The 26,512-nt window shown below is 37.6% G+C and overlaps 1 protein-coding gene across 2 annotated transcripts; it reads right to left on the bottom strand.

Annotated features, from left to right (window-relative positions):
- Positions 1 to 1,247: 1,247 nt before the first annotated feature.
- Positions 1,248 to 25,350, bottom strand: FUT9 (fucosyltransferase 9). 2 transcript variants are annotated; one of them, XM_041478194.1, is made up of 3 exons: positions 25,253 to 25,350; positions 22,837 to 22,994; positions 1,248 to 2,335 (listed from the first exon to the last, which is right to left on the bottom strand). In XM_041478194.1, exons 2-3 carry the CDS (start codon positions 22,877 to 22,879, stop codon positions 1,248 to 1,250), a joined length of 1,131 nt encoding a protein of 376 aa, XP_041334128.1. In that variant the 5' UTR covers positions 22,880 to 22,994; positions 25,253 to 25,350. The 2 variants fall into 2 exon arrangements, with proteins under 2 accessions (XP_041334128.1, XP_041334129.1); XM_041478195.1 differs by lacking the exons at positions 22,837 to 22,994; positions 25,253 to 25,350 and adding an exon at positions 9,397 to 9,513.
- Between the last annotated feature and the right edge of the window lie 1,162 nt (positions 25,351 to 26,512).

The following is a 26,512-nucleotide window of genomic DNA, read 5'->3' as shown; positions in this document are numbered from 1 at the left end:
AAAAACCTACTTATATTATCAAATATTGATAGCAGTTGTTGCTCTGAAGAGTGCATTTTTCATATCTCTCATACAAAACATTTTCAACCCCCCAATTTCATTACCTTGGTAAGTTGAAAGGTTATATAACAGCCTGATAGCTTATTTACTGAATTTCTGCATATTTCTCTCAGAAAAAAGACTGCTTAGTAATTTTTTCCACACTAATGTGTCATAACATCAAGTTGTCCAGCTACAGTTAAAATTCAACAGATTTTACAGAATTGGGGGAAAAGTCACTATTATTCAAGAAATTATATGAGAGAGCTTTCTAAAATTTCTCAGCAAACGGCTTCTAAAAATCCATTATTACCAGCTGATTCAGTGCATAAGGCTGATGTCATCAAACACCTTTTTAAAATCTGTTTATCTCAGTGTAATACTACTTAAAGCCCTGGTTCAGATCAAAAAATCTTGAGATACATTGAAGGCTAAAGCTGTGCTGCATATGAATACACTCAAAAATTGGATGAATCTGGGTCACCAGGATTGGTAATTTTTTCGAAATCTGACTTCTCTTTTCTTCAGAGGGTAATACTCCTAAAGGAACATAATGGGACCATTTGTTAGGAAACCTTTTTAGAAACAAAGACTATCCACTTTCTAATACATTTAAAAAACTATAGTTCTAGATTCATTACCCTTAAAAAGGGAGCAATTAATCACACTTCCATAATGTTAGATATTATACTCTACTGTGCTTTTAAATGCAAGGTGAACATATGAAACTTTACTGTCTTTTGAAGTATTACACACATTTCTGTCTGGAACAACAAATTATGCTCTTAAAATTTTCTCTGGCATTTAAAAATTGTTTCCTCATTTTCCAAAAAGGTTAAACAACAAAGATAATGTTAAAAATAAAAAAAGTTAAAAATTACTACAAGTGTAATATTGGGACATGTTTCACAGAAAATGTGGACAATTTTGTTTTAAATTTATAATAAGCAATCAAAAACTCTTCAGTGCACATAATTAGTATCTCTATTATAATTTGAAACTGAGTACTGATGACTGCTGCTGCTGATCTTTTAAAATCTCTTACAAAATATAAATAGGATAGCCAAAAGAGAATAACTGATAAACCATGATGAGAGATTCTCTTTTCTTCCTTTTTTTTCCTCTTTTCTTTCCTCTCCACTTGGACTGAAGTCCTTTCTGTCTTCTTAAAAAAAATGCACACCCACACCCACACCCCCCCCCCAAAATTAATTCCAAAACCATTTTTCTAAATTTCCAATGGACTTATATTCCTGGTGTCTTTTCACGTGATCACAAGCAAGACATGCGTGTGATTCCCAGAACCTAGGAAGATGCACGGAAAAATCCTTCTTCCAGTTGAAATAACTGAGATACATCTTGTTATTTTTGTCAAGCATCAGAAGATATTCTGCCAGCTCTCTGGGGGAGAGAAAATCTTCCACATGTATGAAAGAGTCTGCTGGAATGTAATTCTCATAATTTTCTCTGGAAGGGCCCAGTACAACTGGTACTGATCCAGCCAGAAGAGCATTGTAGAGTTTCTCAGTAATGTAATCTTTGTGGATTGAATTTTCAAAGGAAAGGTAGAATTTGCACGTGGAGATAGTTGGAATCAAGTTTTTGTCATTGACGTAGTCTCCGAAGGCTTGTCCGTAGGTGTGGATTTCAATGTATTTGCTAAGCTCGTTGTAATACTTGACTCGAGCGTGCTCAGGGTTCCAGTTACTCACAACCCAACACACCAAGTTTTCCTTACTTGGCACTTCAAACGTGAAGGAACCTGTGCCAACCATCATGAAGCCATAAGGCACCTGGATATCTGAATCACGCCGGTAAGTCAGGGTCAGGTTAAAAAGGTGTTCAATGCCACTCTTTTGTGGAGTATGAGTTGGAGACTCCAAGTTCATCCAAATCCACTTCTGGAATGGTGGCCTGGCTTGCTGAGGTAAGTTAGCCAGATCCCAGCTAATGTCCCTGTGATGGATGAGGACAGCGTGGGATCTGTTATAGAGCGAGCGGTCAATAGTCAGATGGCACCCGGGGATGTTGAACATTGTTTGGCAGGATGTTAAATCAAATGTCTGACCAAATGGCCAAACCCAAATCAAAACAGTGGTTTCATTGAGATTATCAGTTTTGGAAGAAAAGAAGTTCTTCATTTTCAACACTGAACTGGCTGATTCTATAGGACCAGAAATCCAGCTATTTGTTGGTTTTATATAAATTAATATAAATGCCATGAAACAACCAAGGATAATGAAGATAATAAAAAATGGCCGGAAAATTCCTTTAGACGTCGATGTCATAATTTGCTCTGAGAAAAAAAGAGGAAGAGAAAGAGAGAAAATAATATCAGGTATTAAATTGCATATATACGTCTTGTTAAAATAATCAGACATCACAATAGTTAGAATTTCAATAACACTGAACTGCAACCTCAGAAATTTCTTTTGAATGGAGAGGTCATGGTCTCTTGCACTCTGTGACAAAGTGACAATATTTCTCTTCTTCACATTAAAAGCTCACTGAAAAATTAAAAGCAGGATTTTAATATGTCTCATACTTGGTGAATCAGTACATATTGAGAAGTTTTTTTGCTCAGAACTTAGGCCAAGCTTTTGGAACACCGAAGACAGACAAAATTACCCTTTAATTCTATCCCTGTGTCTGCATAGAGGATAACATGCTGCAGATTTTTTGCATTTGTATTTGTGTGAATGTGGAGGACATAGGATTAGAGGATTGAAAAAAGAAGGGACTAGAACTTTAATTGTGTAATCAATAAGAGTCTTATTAGAAAACAAGTTTATGTCTGCTGGCTACATAGGGATGAACAGTCATGCCTTCAGGGGACTCCTAAAATACCTAGGGGAGGAAGCAGCAATAGCGGGTTTCCCTGTGCAGCCACAGATCTCATATATTTCCCACATTAAAAAAAAAAAAAAAAAAAAAAAAAAAAAAAAAAAAAAAAAAAAAAAAAGAGAAGTTACTATAAAATATGTTCTTGTATATTTCATTATGTTTTTATGTGTTTAAAATTAGGAAAAGTAGAGATATGCTGCATTGTTATGAGGTATCCTTTTCTTCCTTGGGGAGATAGGGCTGAGAAGTTCATATAGCCTCCTTTGTCCTTGATCTAGTTGTTTCCTCCTGAGAGGAGTGATCAATCTCTTTCCAGAGCTACTCTTCCATATGGTTCTTGCAAAACCTAACAACCCTACTTAGGAGTTGTTAATTGCGAACCTTTGATCCTGAATGTAGCCCTAGAACTCACACATGTTCTAAAACTAAAAAAAAGTTAACCATGCAGCACCATGGCACACAAGGGAAAAGGGGGGAAGTCAGTTACCAAGAAAAAGTATTCTGAACATACTGGCATGCTGTAGATTCCACAATGTGTTACAATTACTGTAAATTTTTGTCTGACTTTCCTTTTCTGCACATCTTTCAATTATTTGTGTTTTGTTTTCTTGGCTAGATAGTGTCACAAAAAAAAAAAAAAATTATAAAATCCCCACCCCTATAAATAGGAAAATATATAATATTATATATATGTATATGTATATATTTATATACACACACAATCAAAGTAAAAAAAAAGCAGAAAGTGAATTTCAGGCCTTTAAAACCACTTCCACAGCTCATCTCTTCCTACTATGAAACAAATCATTAAATTCAGAATGAAGACATGGTAGAACATGATTCAGAGGTCCACTGATAGCACATAACTTTGCTGCCTTTGTGAGTGTAAAAACTGATGTGTGAGTGTAGCACTACAGTTACAACATAAATGTTTTCACATTCATTGTCGAGAAAAGGAAAATGGAGTGAACATCCTGCTTAGATTTACTGTAACACTGTATCTTGAAGAAAAGGAAATTTGTCACAATATCTCTTGGTTTTGGGAAGATGGATGGTCTTAATTCTGGTTTTAGTTATAGACATATAAGTATATAGTTTGTCTGACAGCCAGACAAGGTTAACCCACCTTGTCTGGCTGTCAGACCCACCCAGCCACTCTCTCACTATCTCTCCTCAAGAAAATATGGGAAGAAAATAAGATGAAAGTTGGGTTGAAGTAAGGACGGGAAGGTCACTTATCAGTTACTTTCATAGGCTAAACAGGTTCATCTTGGGGCAAAATAATGTAATTTATTGCCATTTAAAATAGATTTATATAGGGAGAAACAAAGACAAATATTAAAATAAATTTTCCCCCTCTTCTTCCCAGGTCCAGCTTCCTCCTTCATTCCCAACTCCTACCCACCCCTGAGCAGTGCAGGGGGATAGGAATGCAGGTTTGTGATCAGTCCACATCTATTCCTCTTAGCTGCTCCTTCCTCCTCATACATTTCCTTTCTTCCAAAATGAGTCCTTCCTATGGGATGCAATTCCTTCAAGGAAAAAAAAAATTCTTATCTACTAAGTAGATTGTCTATGGGATGCTGTTCCTTCAGGACACATCCTCCTGTGGGGTCCTCCCCAGGCCACCGTGGGCTGCAGGGGAATTTTTGCTCTAGTGCCTGGAGTACATCTTCCTGTCCTTCTTCTCTGGCTTTCCTGCTCACAAGGTTGTTTCTCACGTTTTCCCCCACATTCTCCACTGCTTGTACCTTTCTTAAATACACTTTCCCAGAGGTGCCAGTACCTTGGCTGCAGGGCTTAGCACCCTGCAGTGGATGTGTTGGGATATGCTGGAATTGGCAGATTGGAATTTGCAGAGGCTGTCTGGCAGTCCCTGCTGCCAGTGCCTGGGCACAAACACCTCCTACAATTATATAAAATATATGGTATGCCGAGTCTGGTGCTTTTGTCTAGGCCCTTTTTCTGAAAGACAAAATTTAGCAGGACCTCTCTGATTTTTGCAAAATGATCCTGAGGGGAGTAAAGGAGGGGAACAGCATGTCCATGGCTTTTCCACTTATCCTCATCAGTTTAAATCCCTCTGAAAGAAAAATGAGGCTTTACAGCAACATTACATTGGCTTTTTTTAGCCTGTGTTGATTGTTGCTTGAAATTATGTCTAGAAGGAAGGATATGACCTATGAGAGCCTAAGACTGCTTCCTTGCCTTACTACGGGGAAAGTGAGAATAGGACCTCTAGGGAAGAATGGATTTATGTTGAACAGCTCTAGGAGATGCAGCTCAAGGAAAAAGAAAGAGGCTGAGCTGAAATTCATGTAAAGCTGTTCTTTGTTTCTGTGCTTTTGAAAGCGATACACAGCATAGGTATAACTTATCACTGAACAGAGAGTGTGAGCTGAGTTTGAACAATAGATTGGGACACGTTTATTCACAGGAGCTGATAATTTTCTAGGGATTAAAAAGGATGATGAAAAATTAGAAAAGGATTTTAACATTGTGCCTTGTAACATAGTCACTCTCCAGTTAAAAGCCTTTTGACTGAAGTCTCTGACAGGGATTATTTTACCCTAAGCTTGTCTGCTAACTAACAACAAACCCCTGCATCATCACATGATGATTCTTACTACATAGGAAATGACCAGATATTATGTCTTCTGTGCTCTGCCTGAAATTCTAGTTTGTCCAGACTCTTGCATTTGTGTAGGAAGATTTTGAAATGTAGAGCTAATGTGAGGATAATCACTTGTGGTTTGTGCTACCCCAAGTATCAATATTAACATCTGACCATTCTAAACAGATGAGGTTACCTATTTTTGTCTCTTCTGGGTTGATTTCATCTCCTAGCTTTGCTGCCCTATGAATGCATGTCCCCCTTCTGATGTGGGATCATGGTTTTTAGTTTTAGTCTTTTACCAAAACACTAATCTACATCCAGAATATATAGTCCTTTATAGTCCTGTAACTTTTGGATTCAGAGAACTAACCATTCATTATGCAGTCTCACAGATCCATTAGATGTATTGGCATGCTTTGCTCTGAAACTACTGCTAATGGGCTGGTGGAAAAAGGTTCTAATAGCAAGACCCATTAAAAAATTGAATGAGAGTCTTGCAAGGAAGCAGAGGACCAGAGCAGACTCCTAAAAATACCACTTAGCCATACACTAAGGAGTTGTTCAGGATTTTTTCATGGAATTCTATTTTTGTATTCCATTTTGTGGAATACAGTAATAACTATTAAGATGTATACTGGGAATAGAGGGGATTTTTCGTGATGAAGTACTAACAGAATCAATAATTTCTGTGCTTCACAAGGCAGATTGAGGAACTCATGGAATGGACCAGCAAACTCTGCTTTCATGGGTTTTGGACTGAGTCCTGGGCACAGTCAGGCAGCAGCAAGTACAGTGAAGGTATGTGTTAAGCACTTGTTGACACATATTATTTGCATAGCATCATAAAATGGTTTGGGTTGGAAGGGATTGTTTTGAGAAGCAGCTTGTGTGTCCTACTAGGACTTAAAGGTTATGGTGCACTAGAATTCATAGACTATTTTTTCCATAATAAACTCCAAAATGGTGAGTATTTTCCATATTTATTTATGTCCTTTTTTTTTTTTTGTGCCCAAGATGACCATTAACATCTCACTGTAATGCTCACTGTAAAGGCGACACTGAGGAGACATTTGTTACAAGCTATCCAGGCAAGTCACCTTAGTTCACCCTTCCCCTTTCATGGCTTTTCTTCCACCACAGAATCACAAATTTCCTTTCTGTGGATTCCCTCCCCCATGCATGTCAGAGTCTGAAAGGAGAACTTTGTCAAAGAGATGTGTTTACTGAGATTTTTGCCAGCTGGAAGAATTCTGTACTTTTGATAGTTTTGTTATAAAGTACATTTCAGAGTGGTGTGGAGTAGCAAGTATTTTCTAGGTGCTTTTTTTCCCAAATTGAAAGTATAGCATTTTATCAGTACAAGACTGTTTTTCTCAGTACAAAACTTAGCAAGGCTTCTTTTTAAGTGCAAATCTTGGCATTCCATCAGCAAGCAACTGCATTTAGCAGTAACAGAAACAGGAAGATAGTAATGGAGTATCAACTCTGTTAACCTCAAGTTTACCAGGCAAGGCTTGCAAAAAAAGTCTGGTTTTGAATGTATTATGTTTATTAAGAAATAAAATTTAATTTTATGGAAACTGTTTTATCATATTTTACTTGCAACTGGGACTTCTCAGTCATTCCAGAAGGGAGAGATATGTTTTGGTTTTTTTCTGATTATGCAATACTGCAGGGGGGAGAAAATATAAACTTTCTCGTCAATAATATTGATGCCTATTTCTCTGGCCATTTTTGCACCAATTTCTCCAGTTTCTCAAGGTTTTTCCAGTAGCCCAAAATATATCATTACTTGCAGAGGTATAACTTTCATTACTAGTCTAGTACTGAGATTTTCCAAAGGGAAAGGACAGTATTTTAAAATAAAAATGAAGGAAAGATTCTTAAAAGCACTGACACTGAATAATGAAAAAAAATCCTGTTACTTTTCACACCTCAGAGTTCTTAAGTGTTTGGGGCTAACTCTTGTCTTCACCACCAGCTGGTCTCAGGATTCCTCAGGTAGAAATACTTAACCTCAGGATAGTTTCTGAGGATCACTCCTGGCATCAGAGTGGGTGAAGAGCAGAAGGACTTTGAAGTTAACAGAGGTGGCAGAAGTAGGTACCTCCAGAAGCAGACAATCTAGGTACATACTTCAGGGCTATAAAAGGACAGTTGAATGCAGTGGGAACTGATAGGAATCACAAGCAAACAATTGTTATTATTAGAAAGAAAGGTCATCTGAGATTGCTCTCCCTGTCCTCTGGCATGTTTTACCTGCCTTGTCCATGGCATATTTGCATTTATGATAACAGCTGGATTTTCTAAAAGCACACTTCCATTTAGCTGGAGCTTTTTCACCTGCAGTATTGAAGAAAACCTGATTGCCTCAGGATAGCCAGTGTGTAACTTCTTATCTCCAAGTCGCTGCTGTATGGACATGCCCCGGGGGCTTTTGCTTTAGCTCTCTGAAACTGAAGAGTGCTCCTTTTATTGGAATTAACTCTCACTGCTCCCTGTTAAGCTTCCTCTGTTGCAACCAGAACAGTGGATTTTTCCCTCCCAACATCCAAACACAGGCTTGTTTCCACACATTTCCATGCCTGTCCACAGATTTCTGAAAACAGCCCAGCATGAAAAGGCTCAACAAGCTGCACAGAGTTAAAAGGGTGAAAACAGAATAAGCTGCTGATCTCAGACTGCATATTTTTATTCTACTGTTTACAACATTCTTTTCCTTCCCCTCTCCACCCTCTCCTTTGTTTTCAAGTTCTTTGTTAATCCCACAGATTCCAGTTTTGTGCATTTGCACTCCGAGAGCAGTATAGAATCAGTCCATTCAGTGGTGGTAAATTTTACTTTGAACAGTTTTAGAAAAATGACCTAAAAGCACCCTGAGGACAGGTAGCCATTAAGATAGATGGCTTAGGAATGATGCAGAACCTATCACTGGAGACTGGTAAGAACAAGGTTAGACAAGCACCACTAAGTATTGAGAGATCAGATTGTGCCCCCAGGTCCTAGGGCTGGGCTAGAATGACCTCACTTAGTTCCTTCCAGCCTTGTGCTCCTGGCACTAAACACAGATTCTCATAAAATGGACCTTATAAGAACACAAACTGGCAGTCTAAAACTGCAAAGAATTGCAGAATAAATGAGTAAAAACACCCCCCATCCTCAAAGTTGTCTTGTAAACTACGAAGTAGCTACATGGCACAGAGTGAAAACATGAAGGAAAGGTAAAAAATTGTGTGGACAACAGCTACTACAAAGTCCCTGTTTTGAAAGGCTAAACCTAATTTTTCCTGTGAATTGCTAGATGGGGTACAGCTGGTTTTTTTTGTGAATGTCTGAATCTTGACCCCTTGCTGAAGAAAATCCTATTCTCAGCTTCCTTCTCCAAACTGCTGTGCAGAGCGCAGCATCCTGCTATGGCTCAGCACCCCCAGCCTTCCCCCGATTGTCATCTATCCTCTCCTTCTCTCCATGGCAGTCACACACTGTCACTCTCCAGCTGCTTATGCAACAGCTCAGTGGTTTCTTACTGTGATCCAACTGTACAGCAAAAGACATTAGCCAGGGACACAGAGTCTCTCAGAACAGCAGGGGAAAATGGCTAAAGCACTGCTGTCCATACCAGAGTGATTTTATGTCCACCAGCTTTACCACATATATATAAAAACATACAGTCTTATCAGCAAGAAACTTTTCCAGACAATCTAGATTTAGTGTCAGAACACTCCACATGGCAGCAGCGTTGCTTTCTTATAATGAGCTTATGAGTTTGTCTCAGAGGTTACAGGAGGTACCCTTTCCTTCTCTTGGCACAACTGGAAAATAAATGGCATGCAAAGTGATCAGAACCTCAGCAGCATTGCCAGCCTTGGTAGCATGCAGACAGAATCTTTTTTTACCTTAACTTCCACGTTTGCTTGTCCACATCACAGCTATGACCGACAGCAATCTGTGAAAGGGGTGATGGCTTTCCATATTGTGCTAGGTATAGAAAATGGAGTTCTTCACCACTGTAGCTTAGTAGCAAATTTTATCTGCCTTGCTAGAAAAGAGCTTTTTATCTTTCTGAATATAAAGCTCATCCTAGTTATGCAGCACAAGCCAGTCCCTGCCTCTTTCAAAAGCCCTGAAAAGGCTTTGCACAAAATGAAGCTGATCAAAGAAAAGCTCTCCAAAAGCAAGTGGTCTCTTCCTCCCCTCTTTCCATGTGGTTTGGGAACAGCAAACTGCTGTTCTCTCTGATTCTGCCAGAATTTCAGAAAGAGCTCTTCAGCAGCTTTGTGACTGGCTTGTAAAACTGCAGCCGGCCAGCTGAAATATGCATAACATACCTGCAAATGATGTGTTTATAATGGCCACCCGCCCACCAGAAAGCCCTGATTAACTCACAGTGGCTGTGAAAATGATGTGAGCAAAGGCAAACAGAGAGGGAGCATGAAATGGCAGGAGAAGAACCATAGGCATTCCTGTGCACATAAGTTAAACTCCCCATCAAAAAATCACGGTTGCTTCTGACTGATTTCCTAATATGTAGTTCCCTGTATAGTGGAAAAACACCTCCTCCTGTGAAGAAGATAAATTGGAATCAGGAAAAAGCAGAGGATGCCTACTTATAATACTGAACACTTACTCTAGGGTGTATTAGTTCTGTGGCAAAGCAAGGCTTTTGGAGCTCTGAGCACCAGCTGTTTGTGTAGATATGATTAGAGGCTAGGTGCAGTAGTTACACTGCCCTATCTTGCTGCATAAGCAAGCTCAAAAAATTTAATTGAGATTTAATGCTGCCTTTTTGCAGATAAGCCTTCATAGATCTGAGGATTTTGCCAGTGGCAACACAACTTGTGAGATAGCTCTGTAGCCAGGAAAGAAAGCCTGAGAGGCCTTTAAGAAATACCATAAATTCCCCATAATCTGATCTTTGCTTAACATTTCACTTCTCTGCTTGCCTAGCACCTTTTCCTTAAGAGACTTGTTATACCTCTAGGTTTGGGATCTGTGCTGATATAACAGGTTTTTTTAGGATGCAGGTCAATGTTCTTGCTTTAATTTGAAAAATCTTCTGTGCTGTGGATCCTAGTTGCCAGTGAGAAAACAACTGCCCTAGAGAGAAAAGAAAGCTACTGAAGTGTTCAAATCTGTTGCAATCTGCTCTGTGGCTGAATTGGAGAATGCTGTTTACTACTATGTTAACAGAGAACAGAGGTGATAATTTATAGGCTTACATTTTAAAATATGTCCATCCATATTCTTTGCAAATGAGACTTTTCCCCCTCATAGAATGGAAGGATGGGCATTTGTTTTACAAATACAATAAACAGAATTGGCTTTCTTGACTATTCTGAGCTAAGTAACTAAGTGTTCATCAAGAGGATTCAGGATAGCCAAGAGTCCTCATCCAGGTTTAGATGCCTTGAGCAGAACTCCTCACTGATCCAGCTTTCCTAAAAGCCCATTAGTGACTCGAAACTTCAGGTTAGATTCTGTGAATAGATAATACAAATCCTTCATATTGTAATATACTGAGTGCCAAAACAAATGGCTGCTTATTTTCCATCTGGGAGAAGTGCAATTCAAATAGTTGATGAACTGTAGAGCACTTGTGTGTGTAAGGACTCCAGCACTAATTGGAAGAAAAGAGAAACAGCATTTTTTTGGTGCACATTTTCCTTGTGCACCAACAGCTATGTTTTCAAGATTATTTGTGTTGGTAGTACCAAATATTTCCAAAGAATAAGCTGTCAAGTGTAAGATGGAAGGTGATTATAAAACAAGACCCTTGAATGAAATGCTTGTCTTGCTGGAGCAAGATTAGTAATTCACTATAAAGATTATACTATGCTGCAAAGTTTGGACACTGAAAACAAGAGCTGAAGAGATCTGATACAAGTGCCTTTTTACTCTAACACGGGAAAAAGAGCAAGATCCACAAAAAGTAAGTTCAGAAACTTTTCTATTAAGAAGTTTAAACACATGCATGCACACAAACTGAAACAAAAACTGAACCACCCAAAACCTAAAGCGTGATAAAACACGAATGAAAGCATATTTAAAAACAATATATATTTTAGATAGTGTATACTATAAAACTGGCAAAACTAACAATCCCTCAACCTCTCAAACTGCACACTCTTCTGAGAAAACAAAATTGCAGTTGAGAGAAAGTAGTTGTTAATTTCTTGGAGTGTGCATAAAATTTCTCTTTGTGTGCACAACAAAAGGAAGAGCAGATAGCTGGAACTACAAGTATAACAAGCTGAGAAATACAAAACTTAACAAAGTCACTGAAGAGACTTTTTCTGTAGAAAAGAAAAACCCTGAAGTTCTTCAGTGAAGAAATAGCAAATACACAAGAGGAATGGGATGAAGGAACAATTGTCTGAAAAAAATATCCTCCAGTAGCTGCAAACACTGACGTGTTCTAAGGTGATGTTTTCTTTTTACTACTTACTGTCCAGGTTAACATAGACACTGATGCCTCTGAGAGCAACTCGAGGTTAGAACATGTCAATGAAGAATATTCTGCCAAGGCTGCTGACAAAACACTGCACACAACAGGCCAGCAGTTAGTCCAGAGATCATATTTCTTTTGAAAAGGCTCGAGTTATTTGCTATTTCTTAGCTTATTATGTCCCTTTTAAGCATCTTAAAAAGAGAAGTTAAACGTTTGCAGTCGAAGTTTAATTCTAATATTCAATTTGCACTTGATTCTAACGTTCAATTACTGGATTTTAGTGTCATACATTATTCTACTCTTAACAGAGAAAAAAAAATTCCATAATGAATTAATGAATGTTTTGCCACTATATTAACAATTCAATGTAAAATTATTTACTGTATCTTAGAAATACAATTTGCCAAGTAGTCTTTTTCCTATCTTAAGGTTTGCAACCCATAGTCTTTCTCTGGCACAACTTGACTGCCTAAAACTAGGCATTTAAAAAGAGGAGAGTAAGAGATTTCCTTTGTTCCCACAATGTAAGGAAGACTTTATATAGCAATCTTACTCAGAAAGTAACTTTCTAAAGAAAGTCTGGAGAGGTAGGTAGGAGGAAACACAGAGAGAAAGAAAAAGAGTGAGGGAAATAAGCTCTAAAAATTAAAAAGGGGTCTAGATATGAGGTCAGCACTTAATGCTGGATTCCTTTGCTTTAAGGAAATTGGTGAAAAAAGAGCAATGGCAAGCAGTTGCCTTTTCAAACAGACTGAGAATCCATGCAGTTAATTCAGTTTAGCAAATGTGGGTAGGACTAATTTGATGACAAAAATGTTAAGAGGAACCTAAATCCCTAGCTGATTATCTATCCCAAGTCCTAAGAAGCCCCAAACCAGAAACAGGCTCTACTAGTAGAGATCAGGGGGACATGTTACAACCCTGCAACCCTGAAAACCTGGTCATGCTTAAACTCTCTCTGACCCTCTGCCTTTCAGACTCCTGTGCTCTTGGCTGCCTGGTGCCAGCACATCCCCAGAAGTGGCTCATTCTTCACCAGGAAGGGCCACTCAAAATCGATAAACCAGCTATTACCCCAGCTCTGAGCCCTAAGGAAATAGATGTGCCTACAAGAGCAGACTCTGTCTTAAATGCACTGTAACAGCTGCTTTTTGTTTGCTTGAATTTAAAGGAAACAGGCATAGGATGAAATCCCTTTATGGAGAAATTGAAGCTACGACCTATTAGATATGAATCTTTCTTCAACCTCAAAGGATTCAGACCTCGATATTTCAGTTTTCTTAAAGGCTTTCTACCTCCTAGACAACAATGTCTGTCGATTTTACAATGTGTGAAGAGCTTTAGGAATAGAGGTGAGCAATCCCTTTCCCCTCACTGGAGGCCTAGGTGCTAATCAAGAAAATACTATTTTCTTTTGACCTCTTTCTGTCTCCTGTCTATTGACTCCCTAATGATTTATGCCCAGGGGCATATCTGAAGCAGTAGAAGGTAGAGTCAGCTTCCTTTCCCATGCAGTTTACAACACTGTAACGAGAAAGTTAAAGAGAGGGTTTAAATCTCCATGTTGGAAAGACTACAAAAACTGGTCTTTATTTTGGGTGAATAATTTTCTGGCTGCGTTTCAAAAGGCATAATTTCCTAACTTCTTCATAAAAGGAAGGGACTAGATCCCTGCTCTTGAGGGAAGATTCCCAGCTCTGAATCCCAAGAAGGACCCAGTCCTTCAGAGCACTTGATGTATCTTGGGGAAGGATGGAGGAAGACACACCCCAGTTCTGTCCTGAGCAGCCTCTTTCACTCTTTGTGGCATGTTGCACTTGTAGGTGCCCAACAGATTGTCTGCATTAGGTAGGTGCTCCAGGAACCCTAAGGAAGCTTTTTGGAAGCTTTTTGCAGACCTGCTAATGGTCAGCAGGTGGTGGTTGTGGAGGACAGCCTTTGATCTCTGGTTAGTTGTGGTCAAATGTCATACAAAACAAAAGTTAAAGTACCACAAAGGCTTCTTCCCAGCCAAATTAAATGGAATTTCTGCTAGAATATATGCCTATTGTAAGTCCTCCTAAAGCAGGTTTAATCAAAAGCAATGATAATAATGTTAGGAAATCATTATTTCACTGACAAGCACATTGCTCTGCTGGACAGCACTGTTTTACCAGGGCAATTAGAGCCTGCTGATGCCCTGACAAGTCTCACACACAAGACATAGAACAAAGTGGTAGAGAACTTCCTGGCTCTTTTATCAGTTTAACCTGAGTTTAGTTGAGCAGAATTTAATTTGAGTTAGGCATTAATCACTTTCTGTCTCATAGATACCTAAAATGTAAGACTACTTTCCTTTAATAAAATATAAAATCTACCAATTAAGACTACCATAGAAACAAAATAAATGCTGCTCTAGTAAAAACAGTACATTCACTTTTGAAATGCCTTTACCTAAAGAATCTTTTGGACTTTTGCAAGCATAAAGTTTTAATCACAACACAGTCAGAAAATTATTACTGAAACTGCTCTGTATGGAGTAAAGAAGGGTAGAAATCAAGTTCAGAAAAGATAAGTAATTTTCACAATGTCATGAAAATTTGAACAAGTATTTCACAATTATGACTTAAATTTGCATCAAAATACTTGAATCTCCAGGATAGAATTTTTTACTTCAAACTTCATCTGAAGGTAGTCAAATCACATTTATTCAGATCAGATATCTTTTTTATGTGTCTTTGTGTCAAATCTCTGAAAACACATCCAAATTTTCTTGATTGAGGTAAATCAGTACAGAAAAATGGAAGACTTAATCAGATTAAAGTCAATGACCCCTTGATCTTTAAAACAAGAAAAACCCAGCCCTTTTGCAGAGCTATAGCTGAGGTTCTACCAGCAAAGTTGGATTTGCTGAAAGACAAGAGGTATCAGAGATGAAATCTTGCTCACAGAAACAGTGTAAAACCTGTTAATTTCAGTATGGTTAGGGTTTTGTTCTTTCAATGGATTGCAGCAACATGTAAGAAGAGAAAAAAAGAGAGCTCAAAAGCTATTCCTTTGTGTTCCTTAAAGTTAACTTAGAAATAAAAATCCTGAGGCAACTCAGGAGACAGCAAGACAGAGGTAAGTTAGAGCACAGGGAATCTAAAATTTGGAACAAGGTGCAAATAATAAACACCCTCCCTTATACACACACATACAGTGCCACCCACAGTCTGTAACTTCAGGAAAGATTTAATCACCTTTTTGCAGTGTTTCTGTTTTCACACCTGCAGTATTTTATAAATACATACTTCTGTGCAATAAACATTTACATATATATACACACACAGTGTTTATGTGGTATTTGTAGCACACTTAATTCCTTGGATTCCCTGAAATGTAATTTATCAGTGATGCTTTATATTTCTTTGTATCCATACCCTTACCTCTCTAGATATGTAGTATGCAAACAAACACACACAGGATGAACTCAGGAATGTTTGGGCACCGCTGCCCAAGCTGCTGGCCCTGGATGGAGGCTGTGTCCCAATGGGAAGTGCTACTGTTGTGCTGTCTTTGTGAGATGTGCTGCAATGTGGCAGCCAGTGGGTGCAGAAGGCAGTGGAGTCACTACTACTGCTGTGCTGGCAAAGAGGAAGGAGGGAAACAGAGCACTGAATTCACTGGGGCACTGAGCCAGGGAGGGGTGGATGGGAAAAGGAGGCAGCAAGTAGAGACAGATAATATTATTATAGGAGGAATAAAATATTTTTCATTCTTATGTGCCTTAACTCTTTTCTCAGACATGACATGAAAGAGCCTATTGCTCTGAAACAATTATTTCAGCAGGAAACACAGCAGCAGGCTGAATCCTGCAACCCTGAAGATTATTTACAGCATGCAGAGATGCATGAAACCTCTGTATAAATTACTGGAGATGAGAAATCTGTCTTTAGATTTCTGGAAAAAGTCTAGCAAGGAACAGAAGGTAGTTGCTTAGACTAGAATTCTGATGAAATATGCCATAGGGGAATCAGGTGAATTTACTCCCCATTAAGCAAACAAGCATGTTTATTGACACAGCTGATATGAATAGAAAGCTTTAAAGATAAACAATTCTTAAATTCCAATTTAAGTTTCTTTCATATGCTGTCCCTTTTTGCATTTTCAGCATCAGCAATTATTATCAGCTTCTTTTTTATTACCAGACAGTTTCTTTCAATGCTTCTGTTCTTTCAAGTTTTGAGTTATGAATAACACAAACACAATTGTTTTCAACAAGCTATTTTTAGTGGATTAATTTTAGGTGTCAATACAGATGTCTAAGATTTATGAGTATGTTTAAAAAAATAATAAAAAAATCGAAGAACATGTTAGAATAAAGCCTTTTAAAGGCTTTTTCTACATATCTCCCGTTTGTTTTTTGAGTTATTCAGGTTTCTATGTCATGTTCAACACCTTAGCATCTGGTTTTGTTATTTATTGTTCTGAAATTATGCTCTGCAATGCCAAAAGGGAAGATTAAAATGTAAGTAGAATTTGGTACAACAAATAAAGAGTAAGATATGAAGATCATAGGAGTATTTTTAAAAAATTGAGTTACTTTGGATTTTTTGAGGTGTAACTGCAGTGCAGAATACTTTTCTATGGATTCAAAATGATATAATATTAACTGGAAAATAGAGTTTTCAGATACCCATCAAATAGTTAGAAACTTCCATACAGTTTAAAGGCAGTTTTGCTGCTTTAAGCTGTTTGTTTGAATGCCAAGCAAGCATTTATTCAATGTTTATGGTGTAAGAATCTAAATAGAAAGTAAAAGATTACTTAACGGTACTTGTGTGCGATTGACAGATATTGGAATTTGACTGCACTCTGTGCTACTTAAAATGATAGCAAATGAAATGTGTGCATCCAGAAAAGCTGGTTTTGGATGGATGAACTTGACTTGCTGATGAAAGTAAAATGAAATAAATTACACTTCAACCTCTCTGAAACTGGCATATAATGCTGAACTGAAATGTAAGTATTTCACTAGGAGACTTCAAATAGGTTGTCTAAGATTTTTTTTTAACCTAAATAGAGAATAAAATACAATAATCTCCATGAGACTTCTGCAAAGGTACCTTAAATTGTCATTTTATGCAAGGAAGCATGACAGAGTTTTGCAAAGCTGATGTGTTGATAATATGATTATTCCAGCTAGATTTATGTTCCCTTTTGAATTTTAGATCACTGTTTTATTTATCTGCCATATATAAGGAAAATATGATAAAAATAACTACATGCAGGAAAATGTGGATCAGAATTTAGCTTTGGAATAGATTGACTTGCAATATTTAACAACAATAACAACATTTCCACTGCTATAATTATTTGAAGAGTAAATTTTTAAAATTTATCTTCCAAAATCCTGTAGTGTATAACCTGTTTTCTGCCAGTGAAGGACAAACTCAGATTTACTGGACAGAAGCCATAAACTATGGTGGAAATGAATTTCTTATTTTCATTGGACAAGATGAATTGTGTCCTTTGTTCCCTATTCTCTCTTCATAAACTGCTTCTAAAATGATTTTTTGATGCATTGTGCATAAAACTATATTTTGATCTATGAAAGTTCAAAGAGACTCAACCTTAAAATGTTTAATTTTTTTTTTCTGTTACAAGTTTGTCAACACAAAAATCTACCTTGGGAGAGTTGAGTTTGCTAACATTTTCTCAGGGATGCTTTTTTGTCCTATTTGAAACAAATTTTAAGGGAAGCACAAAGATGCTTTTATGTCAGTGTACCTCATTAGGGAGAGATTAGTTTGAAATATTTCAGTTTTGCTCTGAACAAAAAAGGGAACATTTCAATATCACAAAAATTTGCAGACAACAAAAAGTCATCCCAGGGATCATTAAGGTTCCCTTAATGGCTGGAAGATTTCTTCTGCTGTCAAGCTTGGGAGAGAGATGCACACGGTCAGGATGCTGTCGGGGTGGGATGTGACAACAGCATCACATCCCTCTCATGAGCTGTGAGACTGAATTACCTTCCAAAAAGAAAGAGGGGAAGAAATGTATCTCACCTTGATACAGACATAACCTGAGTAATTAGTAGTTTCTATCAGGAGACAATCCAGCAACTGTTGCTCTAGCAGCAAGCACCCACAGGAGTACCAGTGTCCCCTAAGCTTCCCAGTTCTCCCTAAGCTTTCAGGTAAGGGCACCCCAGAGGACCTGTGTTAAAGAGCTTGTACCCAAACATCACATGAACAATGCTTCTGCAATACAATGCTTCTCCTTATGGTCATAACCTCAGATATTATGGTCCTACTAACAGATTGACCTGCTCTCTAAACTGCCTCTCTATCACTTTTTTCCCTTCTACTGTTCCCTTTTCATAATTCCTCTGACCTTGTTTTCATCTTTACTTCTTTTTTTTTTTTTTTGGGGCAATGTCAGAACCTTTCAATTTCTCAGAATTAGAAACAACTAGGGAAATCTGTCAGCTCCAGCAACATACAAACCACTTCACTGAAGTATCCAAATAACACTGCCAATGCCTCTTTTCCTAGCCTTTGTCATCATTTAGAGTGCTTTTATTACTGAGCGTTTACATATTTTAAGACACATTAGCAGAACTTTGATTGTTCTCGATGGGGTCCAGCATGTTAATTCAACAATTATTTCATACATGAAAATTGGTGAAATAAAGATCCATGAAAAGACTGGGAGAAAAGCACTTGGAAGCACTGCATTTTATTTTCTTTGTGTACTGTTCATCTGAGAAAGGGAAAAGATTATCAGTGGTCAGACAAGGAACATTAAAGAACTGTAAGCCTTAAGACTTTAAGAGTGTGCAGGAAAGACAGGATTGCCAGACTCATCCAGAGTAAAGGTGGCAGAACAGAGGCAGTTTCTTGACAGTTATTTTTCGGTTAAAGACATAATACACATATGTCCTACTGTGCTATTTATTCTGTGTTATTGAATCAAAATTGAAGAATTGTGGCTTTGCTATGTTATTTATTATACAGAATTAATTTCCATGCCTATGCATGTTTATACTGAAGGTGCTACAGTTACTTTCATGGAGACAAGGTGCAGGGTGCATTACATCCCTGACATTTCATGTAGGCTCTTAATCTTACATGCATTTCACACCACTTCACTCTAGTAATTCATTATTAGAGTTGAACCTTGTTACCCCAGCAGCAGACACTCCAAATTAAAAACGACTGCAGGATCTAATCACTGATGCTTTCAGGTGTAATCGTTACCCAGTTAATGAGCATGAATTAAAAATCCCGTGAATTTGGTTATAACACTTTATTTTGCGCACACTTTCTGGACCTGTGATTGCAGGCTTTGTGTAGATTGCCATGCAAGTGACGCCTAAAGAGGCTGACCTGGAACAGAGGCTAGACAGAGTTAAAGGAATAAAGTAGGTATTTATTAAAAAGTCTTCAAGGGATACACCTTGGGCAGTACAAGAGCCCGGCCGTGGCTCTGCCCAGATGGACCCAAAATGGATGCAAGATGCACAATCGGTCATGAATTTTCACACTTTTGTAAGTTTTGGTCCATTTACATATTGGGGTCAATTGTCCAATTACAGCTTCACGGAGGAAGTCACATCCTCCCAGATTGCTCTCCTCAATTCACCGTTGTTTACACTTCTTGAGCCTAAACCTGCAATGGTGTCCTTGGTTCTCAAGCTGGAAAAGGATTATTTTGTCTAACTAAACTGGGAAGAGAACTTGCTAACACTTTATATGAAGTTCAGAGTCAAGCACTCAGGCAGTACAGAATCTAAAAAATATGAAAGCTAAAACTTAAAGCATCACAAATACCTCATTTGAAGTAAGAGGCATTATGTTCTGTCTGTGTCCAGCTTTGTCTGTTCCCAAACCCAGTTTCCTCACTGTCCTGCTTCTCAGGTCTTCTGGAAGACTCTGATTGCAGGCAGTGATGATGCTCTGAACCAAGCTGCTTTTTCCCATGTTCCTCAACATGCCTGATCCAGAGCCTGCATCTGGCCCAACATCTACCTTGTTCTGGTCTTTAGTGAGGTTCCATACTGGACCTCACTTTTAATATTCCTATAATACATTTGTAAGCTTTCGATATGTGTATGTAATTGGGAATCACTCAAACTTTCCCTTTTGATTTGCCACAGTATAAATATGACCACTAAACTATAAAGATATCTGTACACCAAACTTGTCAAGTTATGATGCCACAAAAAGCAGCATAATAAGCAGAGCCACAGAGTGATTTAGAGTATAACTATTATCAAACTGAGTACAACACACTAAAGTAATTCCTTCTGTAGCTGCCAGGGAAGAAAATCACTTAGACAAAGCAAAGCAAGGGAAGCTTAATAAATAAATGATACAGAGAAGGCAATTCCTGGCTCTATCCCTGTTAACTTTAATGGAAAAGTCTCCTAAGGAGAGTAATTTCAAACAGTTGCTTGGGATAGGGAAACGGATAGACTTTTTCTAAGGGCAAAAAAGATAGGGGAAGCACAAATATGGACTTTCCTTGTCTTCACTAATAATTACTTTGCCTTTTGCTTTGAAAGCTGCTGTTACTCCCTAAATAACCTCTCTGTTGCTACTCCATTTTCTCTGTAATAAGGGTGGCAGATGTTTTAATATCGTGCGTCATAAGTCTGAAGATATATTTTGGTTGTAAATACAGAGTATGAAACCCACTATTTGGATGTCATTCCCACAGCTCAACTAACATGCTGTCACTGTCATTTTAGCGTCTTAATTACATCAACACTGTCCTTTGTGACTCTCACTGCAGATTTCCAATCAAAACGTCTGTGATGAGGGAAGTAGCATTATTGCAATCAAACAGCTGAACAACATCTCTAATCCTAGCTTGTTCAACTTCCCAGACACACTATAGAGCATAGATCTGAACAGCTAAACATGGTAGGAAAGTACACTTATGCTGTGAACTGCCCTGGCTTAGACAGCTGCTGAGGGGCAGTTAAACATGGATGAGAATTGCCAGACTTCAGAGCACCTCACTCCTGGGACCCTATAACTGTGAAGGATGGTAAAGAAAGAGCATAACCAATATAATTTCTGCCTCATAGTATCATTCCTGCTTGCTTGCATACATGCATATGAATTCACACACACAAAAAAAATCTCATACCATAAAATTATTCGAAATATTTTCACCACTGGTTTTGATTCAATATCATGGTAGACCTAAATCCAGGTTCCTGCATTCTGCAGCACTGTAAATACACAGAGATTCCATTTTCCCGAGGAGATACATTTCCAGGAAACACAGCAGTACTGCAAAGCTTGAAAAAGTAATGTGCTCTACCCCAAAAAATAAGATGAAAAAATACAGTACTGATTGCTGAAAATCCTATTCGGAGACTGTAGGAAAACAGCTCCTGAGTTTCACTGCTATTTCCAATAGAGTATAAAGAACTTACTGCTTGTTCTCTCAAGGCAGAGAGCTCTTAATGTTGAAGGTTTGAAATAGTCTTGAACAAATGCTCTTTTTTACCTTTTCTGATTTTTTTTTTCTTCTTTTGATGCCACATGGATCTGAACCATGACTGCAAACTATTTTGTGTCAGGAGCAGAAGTTGTTCTGGATACACTTGGCTGTAATGCATCTTTAGGAACTGGTTTAGCAATTGCATAGACCCAGAGTAGAAAAATATTTGAGTGATGCTCTCAGTGATTTGGATCTCATCAGAGATGTGGAACGAATATGGTTTGAATAGCTCTAGCTCTATTACTGCTACAGAATAACTGCTCTAATTTGGAGAGATTTGCCACTGATTGGATGCCCCTGTCCTGTTTTACTGCATGGCAGATCTATGTTAGCATGCATGGTGAAGTATTTTCTGCAAATTGTGTTTTTTTTTTTTTTTTTTTTGCTTTTCCCCTAAAATGATCCATGAATTTTACACTCCTATCCTCTGTTGACATCTCTACCAGTGAGAGCACTAGTGAAACAAAAACTTCTTCCTCTTCCCCAATAATGGTATACACATTGCTGTCTGCACATTTGGGGAAGGAAGCAATGACTGTGGTTTGCCAGCATTGCCCTTGCTCCTAAAACGTGAAGAAATATGAGGAATACATTTATTTTGTGCAAAAAAACCATGAAGCTTTTATTCTGCCGGGGAAAGATATACTGAAGTCTAAAAAAAGCTTTCAGAGCTGCTTACGCTATAAATAACTAAAAGTGTCTCTTTCCTTATTCTGTTATTAAAGAAAAAAGGAAAAGGTTAGGATCCTTGCATCTCAGATGTAGAATCTGTTCTTGGGTGAAAACTTCATCCTGAGCCATCAAAGCTGTCTGATCTGCAGCAAGTCTTCCCAAATGCATGTGGAGTTCCCATTCACATTCTAGTCTCTGCCTCAGTTTTTTCCTCAGATTGTCAATCTTACTACTTAATCAAGGTACCAGTTTTCAGCATTGCACCCAAAGGATTGCTGAGTGTTACAGCAATTGCCTGGCTTTGGAAATCCTGGTATAGCCTGTATGTTACCTGTAAACAAACCTGTTTTTTTAAGAAACTGTGGAAAGCATAATTACTAGTCTGATATTTAATTTTGCTATAAATATTTTTATTACACAAATAAAATCTCCCTCTACACCAAAAGGAGCAGGTTTATTTCACTGAAAACGTCTTTCTTTACACTTTAAAAGTATCATTTAATTCCTTTACATATGCAACTATCGTTCAGACTGCCATAAAAGAGAAGTTGTGATGGCACTTCTGACAAAAATTAGAAATGAGAGCAACCTATTTATTATAAGTTTGAGTTTTGATGACATTTTACCTGGTCTGCTTGAATGTTGAAAGAACTGATGGGGACACTGGCAAGCCAGATCTTATGCCTTGATTTAGTTTCCTCAAAAAAAAAAAAATGGAGTTAAAGAGACTCACCTTCTTTGTACAGCATTCTGAAAGTAGGTACAGAAATTATCATGTAACTAAAATCGTGTAACTGTTTCTCTTGTACTGACTGAATCCTCTGTTAAGTGAGTAATTGGGATCTGTGACAGCTTTGGGCTTGCAAATCAGCGCAGATGAGATTCAGCAGACTGGAAAAGCAAAAATCAGAAAGTGATCTATCAGATTACTTCCTAATCTCAGTGTCATGTCAAGTGCACATAGTAGGTTGTAGTAATTCCAGAAGAAACTCTGATTTGCATTTCTGATAGGTCCAGATCACCAGATCATAGCCCTAATGTGTTTGCTTTCCAAATGAGACCAAAATAAATCATTTTAGCTCAGATATCATAGGAGCACCAGCTGTAATTTACCTGAGCTGATGTATCCAGCCTTTCAGCATGGCTTTGGAGGGGCTGACTGCACTGATGCCCTGCAAAACAACACGGGGCAGAGCTGGCTCACTTCTTGAGTATGGCCAGATCCTCTGTGCAGCAAAGATCTTACACAGCATAGACATTGTGGCAGTCCTGGTGAATCACAGTTCATTAGCACCCCTACTACTTTACACCAAAGGGCAGTGGGGTCAGAACTTTGCTCACAGGAGGCACGTACAGGTAATAGTAATGCACTGCATGGACCTTGTGTGTAAAGGATTTCCTGTTTGAAAGATTGCCATGCGCTTTCATTTATTGACACCAAGTTTTTTAAGTTGAGAAAATAGAGTTTCTATTCTAGCATGACTTCAAAGCCTGGAAAAAGCAGTTTTTAGCCTCAAGGTGATATGAAGAAAGATAACACAGAGGAAAAGCAGACTAGGCAAATATATCCCAAGCTGATATGCAGTACAGATATTACTATTATTATTACATTTTGTCTGCCTTTATATACTGTGTATTTAGAGGCTTGGTAGTAGAATAGAATTAGCAGTCTCTGTTAATCTATTAATTACTTTCAGAGGTATTTCAAATGCTTTTTTAGCTGGCATGGATCTAAACCCTAAGAAATCAATAAGAAGTAGTCTACAGCAGCTACACATTAGAAAAAAAGAAACAAAAGTATTTATAGAGTTCTGTCCCATGGTAACTTCTTTCTTACTGCATTATCAGTGTAGTTATGCCATCATAGCATGTTGCTACTATGCTAAATTAAAATTCATTAACAAAGGTTATTTTTGAGAAAGTTTAAAAGTTTTTGGTTGTGTCATTGTCTCTAAGGCAAAAGTTACCCCAAATTCCTTCTTCAGTTTTCTTCTCTCAGCTACTTCAGATTATTTCCCCAAAACATGATTTTCAATTTAGAGCTATCTTTTTAATGACATATGAACTACAGCAGTGATCACAGATATTTTTTTTCTGTATTATAACTTTAATACGCTCTTAGTAAGCTCACAGTATTGTTTTATAATTTTACTTATAAGAATAATGAGAATGAATGAAGACTCTTATTTCTATTTTCTTTCAGAATCCCTTGTCTGTGGGAGCTAAAGAAAAAAAGAGCTAGAAAAAGGTGTTGTGACAATAAGAAGATTAAATACTAAGTGTCAGCAAGTGTTTCCATTTCTCGCAAAGACATATATAAAATTAGGTTTTTAAAATTTCTTACAGAGTATTTTATAACTGTTTTACATGGAATATAAATAAATCACCTAATTTTGGACTAGCGATTTAATAAATATAAAGAATCTTAAAGAAATTTACTTTTTTACACAAAAAAAAATGTTAACTCTTACTATGCAAGCCTAGTAATGATGGCGGCACTAAATTCCTGATTTAGGACATACTAATGGTTTTGAGAATAAGTGTAATTTAAGTGTAATTGAGCTATATGTTGCAGAATTCTACAAAGTCCCAAGTCAAAACAGCAAGCTTGGTGAAATGCATCCTATTTGTGGAAGGAATAAGGCCCCACTTTTAAAAATCACCTGAAATCCATATATGTTAGAATTCCATCAATGATTTTAAAAATAACCTAGACATTTAAATTGGGGCTTCAATCTTCTAAAAGTTAGGCATATTTTCTAAATTGGGTGTTTAATCTTTTTTCATATTTGAGGAGAGAGACTACTAAGCAAGTAATTCACAAAATAGCTGTCTTTTAGGGAGACTAGATGCTTATTTCTTATTTCCTCTAAGGATGCAGTTATTAATCCTCTTTTGGAGTCAAGTGGATGAAGTAGGATCTGTTCTTTCTGGATTGGCGGGTGGGGAATGTAAGGAGCATGTCTTAAATACCATTCTAGAAAATAGGAAAATTCAATCCAAATACCTTCTGTGTTTGATTTGGGTTCTTGTCTTCCAGGAAAGAAGTCTAACAGCTAAGCTTTAAGGAGGAATTCAGAAATAAGGGTCTTTGTGCATCACAGGTGAGACTTAAATACTTGACTACTGTAACAGAATGTGATTCTCACCAGAACATTGTGGCTGTGGAGACAAAATCTTCCATCTGTGATGCATCCTAGAATACAGCAGCTTCATGTGACAGATTGCAGAATGGGCAAATATCTGTTTTAAAATGAAACAAAACACATTTTAAGGACATCTTGTGACATCATAAGTCAGTGCTTTCAGCTACATGTCAATTAGGTATCCATCCTCTCTCTCTCTCTCCATGCTGACTTATGTGAAGTTTAGTCATGTTCCAAAAATCATGTGGGAATGAGACATACTATAGGGGGAATACATTTTGGTTGAGAATCCTAGGACAGTAATGACATGTCCCCAGGCTTTTGGTAGCTCAGTCACATTAGAAAGGTCTGTGGCTTCCTCAGAGCCAAGCAGCCAGTCTGGATTTTCATGCTGGAGACCTCACCAACAATTTGAATGCAGAGGTCTCCAGAGACAGAAAGTCTACACGGCAGCTGAGAGCGTAGAATGTCCCACAGGTGCCTTAACACTTGAACTTAGCAACATGAAGCTAAGTCCTCTTCAATGAGACTGACTCTCTAGGCTTTATATGAAATATTTCCATAAATGCCTGTAGGTTAAATGTTTTACTTTTATGTAAAGACCTGAAAATTCAAATAATACACCTGGGGGAGTTTACTAAAGATTCTGGGTATTATATTAAGCAGGTAACATTTCTACTTTCAAATTCTGCCCTCTCCATGCCTTGTACTTGCTTTTGAAAATGAGACTTTAGAAATTCTTTCATAACATACTATGAAAAACTACCCTCCCATTTCACTAGAAAAATGCAGAAGTTTTGTTGGTTCAAACAGCGACTTAATTTTCATAACATTGGGTTTGCCTATAAAGAAGAAATAAAGGAGAGTGTAAACACTAGTCTTTTAGGGCTTTGATGTGTTTGAAAACAGAATCCAATTAAACCCCTATATTTGCTTATCTTTGTCTTAATAAAGTTGTTGTGGCTGTTGTTGGCTGTTTATATCATGAAAACATGGCAAAACAGCATGATTATTTTCATATTTGTGTTTAGATCTTTTACCATTATAAACACAGGAGCAAACCTTCTTGAATCTATTTAATACAGAAATCAGCAAATAGTTTTTAAAAGGAGAGAAGGTAATTAACTTCACTTCTTAATGATGCTCCTAATTTAAACTATGCAAGAGATGTTTAATGAGTGAGAGAAATGTTGCAGGAAAAAACTGTTCTTCAGTTAAAAAATCAAAATTAGAATCAGCAGAGTTTGAATCTATTTGCACATC

The sequence above is a fragment of the Pyrgilauda ruficollis genome, unplaced genomic scaffold (assembly GCF_017590135.1).
Source record: "Pyrgilauda ruficollis isolate IOZ18807 unplaced genomic scaffold, ASM1759013v1 scaffold43, whole genome shotgun sequence".
Classification (NCBI taxonomy): domain Eukaryota; kingdom Metazoa; phylum Chordata; class Aves; order Passeriformes; family Passeridae; genus Pyrgilauda; species Pyrgilauda ruficollis.
This window is presented reverse-complemented; position numbering and strand designations above follow the sequence as displayed.

Bases quoted from the DNA above. Each gene is read 5' to 3' on its own strand.
- FUT9 (XM_041478194.1), bottom strand. From the start codon at position 22,879: ATGATAATTTCTGTACCTACTTTCAGAATGCTGTACAAAGAAG. The intron at 2,336-22,836 runs GTGAGTCTCTTT...TTTTTTTCTCAG, and splicing joins CAGAATGCTGTACAAAGAAG to AGCAAATTATGACATCGACG.